A 6,071-nucleotide genomic window follows, 5' to 3' on the forward strand; every position below is an offset into this window, starting at 1 on the left:
GAGTAGCTGGGACCACAGGCACATAGCACCACGCCCAGCTAATTTTTGTATTTTTTGTAAAGATGGGTCTCACTATGTTGCCCAAGTTAGCCTCAAACTCCTGGGTTCAAGTAATCCTCCCATATCAGCCTCCTAAAGTGCTGAGACTACAGGCATGAGCTACTGTGTCCAGCCTACTTAAAGTATTTAAGGTGCCAGTTCCTTCAAGACGTCTTCCCCGATTCCTCTGAATTCCTACAGTACATCATCTGTGCCTTTCTTATTATATCATACTAAAATATGATACACATAAATCATACAGTAAATGTTCAACAAAAAACATAAATTGATCAACAGACACTGCCGTTAAGTATCCAACATACATAATTTATTTCTTCTTCGTTCTATATGGTTAAAATATAGATGGGGAAACTGAGTCTCAGGAAGGTCACTGAAGCAAACACTGAGTGACAGAGGCAAGTACTCTGAATCCAAGGCCAGTTCCCTACCCATTAACTACATTGATCCCAATAAGAATTAGTGATAACCACTTTCTAATTTTATTACAGTGATGCACACATCACACACACATATATCTGATCTCACTGTTAAACAGGCAAAATATTTAGTAGTAGAGATCATGTTCCCCTCTTCTATGTAACTCCTATATTACATTCTATATGCTAAGAACACCAAATGAATGAAATACCATGTGTGCATGTGTCTATGTGTCTATTACATAAACACAAAATTTCATAGGTAGACTTAGACTGTCTTCATTTCATACTTATTCTAATAGAGCCTTAAACTATAATTAATATTTTAAAATGAACTCCCTCTTAATATGCACAAATAAGGTGTCCATAAGACTACCTGGAATATTTATTATGATTCTTTTATATTATATTATGTCTAATAACAAGTGAGACTTGCTGCACCATCCTGGAGCTAAATAGATTGTAGTTTCCTAAGTGTTTACCTTTATTTGGTCATATAGTCAAAATTGACTAATAACCCCAATTTACTAAAATCACAAGTTTTCTGTTTTTTTGCTTTGATAAATGTGACATCTGCATAAGGGTTGTATTAAAAATCTTTGTCATGTTTATAATCTCTCTATTTTAGATGGCAGAGAATAACCAGGCACATAAAATCTGTACTCTCCTCTCTGCCACTTCTTTTTTTTTTTTTTTTTGAGATGGAGTCTCGCTCTGTTGCCCAGGCTGGAGTGCAGTGGCACTCTCTTGGCTCACTGCAACCACCACCTCCCAGGTTCAAGCGATTCTCCTGCCTTAGCTTCCTGAGTAGCTGGGATTACAGGCATCCGCTAGCATGCCTGGCTAATGTTTGTGTTTTTAGTAAAAACAGGGTTTCACCATGTTGGCCAGGCTGGTCTTGAACTCCTGACCTCAGGTGATCTGCCCGCCTCAGCCTCCCAAAGTGCTGGGATTATAGGTGTGAGCCGCGACCCGTCTCGCCTCTCTGCCACTTCTATAGGGTAAGTTGAGAGAGGAATACATAAATAACTGAACTAGTGTTGTGTTAAAATACTATTGGCATATATCAAGTGGCCCTTTTAAATGCAGAATTGGAGACATAATGAGAACTAAAGGGAAACAACAGACAAAAATTAAAACAGTTAAATTAGGGGAAGCATCACAAATGAATCTTGAGACAAAGAAAATCTCCTAACCTTCTGGGAGGTTTATAATCTTTAAAATTCTCATTTGATTAATTATCATTAAATAATGAAAAATGTTAACCAAGTCGCTGTTTAAGATGAGTCTGGGCCAGGCGTAGTGGCTAATGCCTTTAATCCCAAGGCTTTAGGAGGCCAAGGAAGGCAGTTTGCTTGAGCCCAGGAGTTTGAGACCAGCCTAGGCAACACGGCAAAACCCCATCTCCACAAAAAATACAAAAATCAGCCAGGCGTAGGGGCGTGTGCCTATACTCTCAACTACTTGGTAGGCTTAGGTGGCAGGATCGCTTGAAACAATCTATATAGTTTTGGGTTAAGTGTTCCCTCCCCAGGCAGTTCTGTAATGTGTCTTAGTTATTCAACTACATACCAGGAGTACCAAACTGGATGCAATTTTCCAGAGTCCTGACATAGTCTGGTTCACTAAGTTTAATCACATAAAGACTATTGGCTTTTTCCATGTTCTTGATCCATTTATTAGCCTGACCTTGAGGATCTATCATCAGAGGCCATCTTCTTGCATTCCTGAAAAGGAGGAGAAAGATGATGCTGGTCAAGCCATGATTTGTTTTTACACTATTTAATCATGTTCACATCACAGGTCACTTTTTAAAAGTTTGCCCTTTATTGTAATATTTTACTTTTTAACTTATGAGAAACTATGTTCTTAAAACAGAGACATGTAGATTGAGTGGGTTACCTGAATGGCAACTACAGAAACCATCCTGCAAAGTTAATACAAGTTATTATACTCTTTTTGGAAAATTACAATTTCTAAATGTTAAATTACACTTTTGAAAATATTTGCTGTTCTTGCTAATTATGTCACAGTGACAACCATCAAGAGGACTGTGTTGGAAATAAGGAAACTTCAGCTCTTCACTAAGCCCTCCCATTAATGAATCATGTGACCTTGGGTAAGTCACTTTGCTTCCTTAGTTTCCACCTGCTATCATTTGTACAATAGGGAAAGAGGTTTGGAATATTATATCTCAAAATCTAGACCATTAAAGAAATAACGGCCTAACAAAAAGGTAAAAAGCATAATTTTATATCATCTAAACTTCATAATATCCAGGGACACTTAAGTGTTAACACAATTGTTGACCCAATCTTGGTTTCAAACACTTGTGTATTTAGTGTCATATATGTAGTTCATTACGTATTTGCTTTACGATAAGAACAAGGGCAATACCCCAGGAGGAACCCAGTTTATTTTCCAGAGTGTAGTGAACAGATGAGTTCATCAGTATCTACCATTACCATATGATATCCAACCACATAGCTTTCTACCTTGTGTGAAATGTAATTGGCAATAAAATCACTATTCTTTTTCTTTCTCTTAGAAGTTTCAATCAGCACAAGCTATAATCCTGACCAGTTTTCTAAAGATACTGCCACGCCCTTCAAAAGTGAGCACAGCATGGGAAGTATGACATTTCAATGAAATCAAGTGAAAAAACAAAAAACGAAAGTGAGCAGAGCAAATTCATTTAGGGCATTAGAAGAGCAGTAGGAGAAAATAAAAGATGACTGAGGCAAAAAAATTGAAAAGAAAAAAAGGTAGGGGGGTAAAACAGGGTAACATATTAAATTCACTCTCATTATAACATGAAATTGGAACATCAATGGATAACTTGTCCCCCAAAATAAAAGAACATATTTTTATCAGTTATTAGTTAGAGCTTGGTATAAATTAACATGTAGCTTAGGCCGGGCTTGGTAGCTCACGCCTGTAATCCCAGCACTTTGGGAGGCCGAGGCAGGAGGATCACAAGATCAGGAGATCGAGACGATCCTGACCAACATGGTGAAACTCCGTCTCTACTAAAAATACAAAGATTAGCTGGGTGTGGTGGTGCGTGCCTGTAATCCCAGCTACTCAGGAGGCTCAGGCAAGAGAATCGCTTGAACCAGGGAGTCGGAAGTTGCAGTGAGCCGAGATCTCACCACGGCACTCTAGCCTAGCGACAGAGAGAGACTCTGTCTCAAAAAAAAAAAAAAGGAGCTTAGATAAAAAAGAAAACAGTCTTCTTATCCTCCAATGTGAGCATTATCCTTGTGTCACTCTGGCTACCAAAACAGTATACCACTGACTGACTGGCTTAAACAACAGAATTGATTTTCTCACAGTTCTGGACCCTGAAAGTCCAAGACTAAGGTTTCAGCAGGTTTGGTTTCTGCAGAGCCTCTCTGCTTGACTTGCAGAGAGTACCTTCTTGCTGTGTCCTATATGGCCTTTGTTGCATGCAAGATGTTCTGGTACTGCTCCCTCTTCTTACAAGGACACCAGTACTATTTGATGAGGGCTCCCCCTTATGATCTCATTTAACTTTAGTTACCTCGTTAAGGGACCTATGTTCTGAGCCAGCATAGTGGCTCACGCTTGTAATCCCAGTGCTTTGGGAGGCTGAGGTGGACAGATCACTTAAGCCCAAGAGTTCAAGTCCAGCATGGGCAGCATAGCAAAACCCCATCTCTACAAAAAAGCAATTAGCCCGGCATGGTGGTGTGCACTTCTAGTCCCAGCTACTTGGGAGGCTGAAGTGCGAGGATCACTTGAGTTTGCAGTGAGCCAGGATTGCATCACTGCACTCCAGCCTGGGTGACAGAGTGAGACCGTGTCTTTAAAAAAAAAAAAAAAAAAAAAAAGAAAGGACTTATATCCAAATACAGTCACGTTGGGAGTTATGGCTTCAACGTAAAAATTTGGTGGGGCAGCATAATTCAGTCTATGACATTAATTATGTAAGAAAAGACATCAAAAGAGTAATGTAACATCTTGGATGCAATTAACTAATGAAAAATCACTCTAAAGAGAATGAGAGAAGGGAAATTAGAAAGAAATAAAGATATAAATATATAAACAGTTTTCATTCTGTCACATTTTAGAAATATATTTTTAGGTTTGGAGGATTATGTGTGAATGTTAAACAGCATTTATGTTTTCCTAAATAAATTGAATTACTCACTCTTGTATCACTTGCACATTTTTTAGCCACAATACCTATGTTCATCCTGTTTATTTGTCCAAAATGCACTTCTCCCCCATCTTTTCCCATTTAAGTCCTACTCATGTTTGAACATCAGCTCAAAAGCTATGTAGTCCACAAAGCCTCTCTCCATCTCTTTTCTCTCTGAACTTCTTTAGCAATTCATCCATGTTATATTTATGGTACTTGCATATAATGGTAATATTATATTATGGTAATTCTATAATTCCTTAGCTGCATCATCCAACTAAATTGTTTATTCCTTCAAAGGAAGGGTCTGTGCTCATTCTTTATTCTTTTTTTTCCTAGATCAGATAAAGGTTGCATGTGATAATCCACTGATATAGAAATAGTAAAGTCATGGGGCAAACACCGTACAAATTAAATAATTCTAAAACTTGAAATTCTCTAAGACATTATCCCTGCACAGAAAATACTTGTCCAATGAGCAGCATTTCAAAACCAGAGGAAAGGACATCTGATGCTAACCGAGACGGACTAGGCTTTTTACAGCCTATTTCCTTCACTGATTACATCTAAAAATGTTGAACAAAATACAAAAAACAACTACTTACAGATTCTAAAAGGTAAATAACAACAAATGAAGGGGAGGGAAATCCTAACTTGAGGAATTATCGGTAATGGGGTAGTGAGTTTTCTAAGTTTTTCCTTTCTTTCTATTTTCTCGCTAAGTGGGGGAACTGTGGAGCAGGCACAGGTAGCAACAACTCAAAATAGATAACTGAAAAAATGATCATATGTGAACCACACAGCATGGGCATAAATCCATGTTTTATTTCATGTTTCGTTTTTTCTTTATTCTCTTTTGTCTCTACCCCAAGGTTAACCCTACTCACAGAGCTGTATTATCACAACAGAAGAAGCAGTGGTGCAGTTACCCAAAACACTGAGCAAAAAAACCTGTCTTTCTGGACAGAAGTAAAAAAACAGATCCCTGTTGTGCACAGAATGTAAGGGAAATCCAAATATTTTTCTGTCTTTTTTCTTACCACTTTGCCCCCAATGTTGGCATGAAATTGTGCAATAGCAAGGGAAGAGAAAACTCTGAAGGAACTTCATCATTTGGCCATTAAAAAAGTATACAAAAAGGTGACCCTGGGATATGGAAAGTGGGGCAGGGGTGGGAGAAATTCTGAGGAGAAAAGACCTGAAGCTGTGCATGCATGGAACACATCTAAAGAAGCACATCAGAGGCTTTAAACAATATTATAAATCCTAGTCCATTTAACTCCTCAGTAATGAATGCCGAGGAGTAGATTCAAACAGTATAGTGAAGGCTTACAAATCTGAACTGACATCGCAACATCACCCAGAGAAAGACAGCTAAGAGACTGCTAAACCAAAAAAATCAATCTTATCCAGAAGATTTTGACAGGACC

The 6,071-nt window shown here is 38.3% G+C and overlaps 1 protein-coding gene across 2 annotated transcripts in view; it reads right to left on the reverse strand.

Annotated features, from left to right (window-relative positions):
- DNAH7 (dynein, axonemal, heavy chain 7) overlaps nucleotides 1-6,071 on the reverse strand; it is a 384,437-nt gene that overhangs the window by 105,614 nt on the left and 272,752 nt on the right. For both annotated transcript variants that reach the window (XM_011997181.1, XM_011997180.1), the window contains exon 48: nucleotides 2,049-2,203. In XM_011997181.1, coding sequence (XP_011852571.1) covers nucleotides 2,049-2,203 — 155 coding nt within the window. The remainder of the gene's footprint in view (nucleotides 1-2,048; nucleotides 2,204-6,071) is intronic.

This window comes from Mandrillus leucophaeus, unplaced genomic scaffold (assembly GCF_000951045.1).
Source record: "Mandrillus leucophaeus isolate KB7577 unplaced genomic scaffold, Mleu.le_1.0 Scaffold532, whole genome shotgun sequence".
NCBI lineage: Eukaryota > Metazoa > Chordata > Mammalia > Primates > Cercopithecidae > Mandrillus > Mandrillus leucophaeus.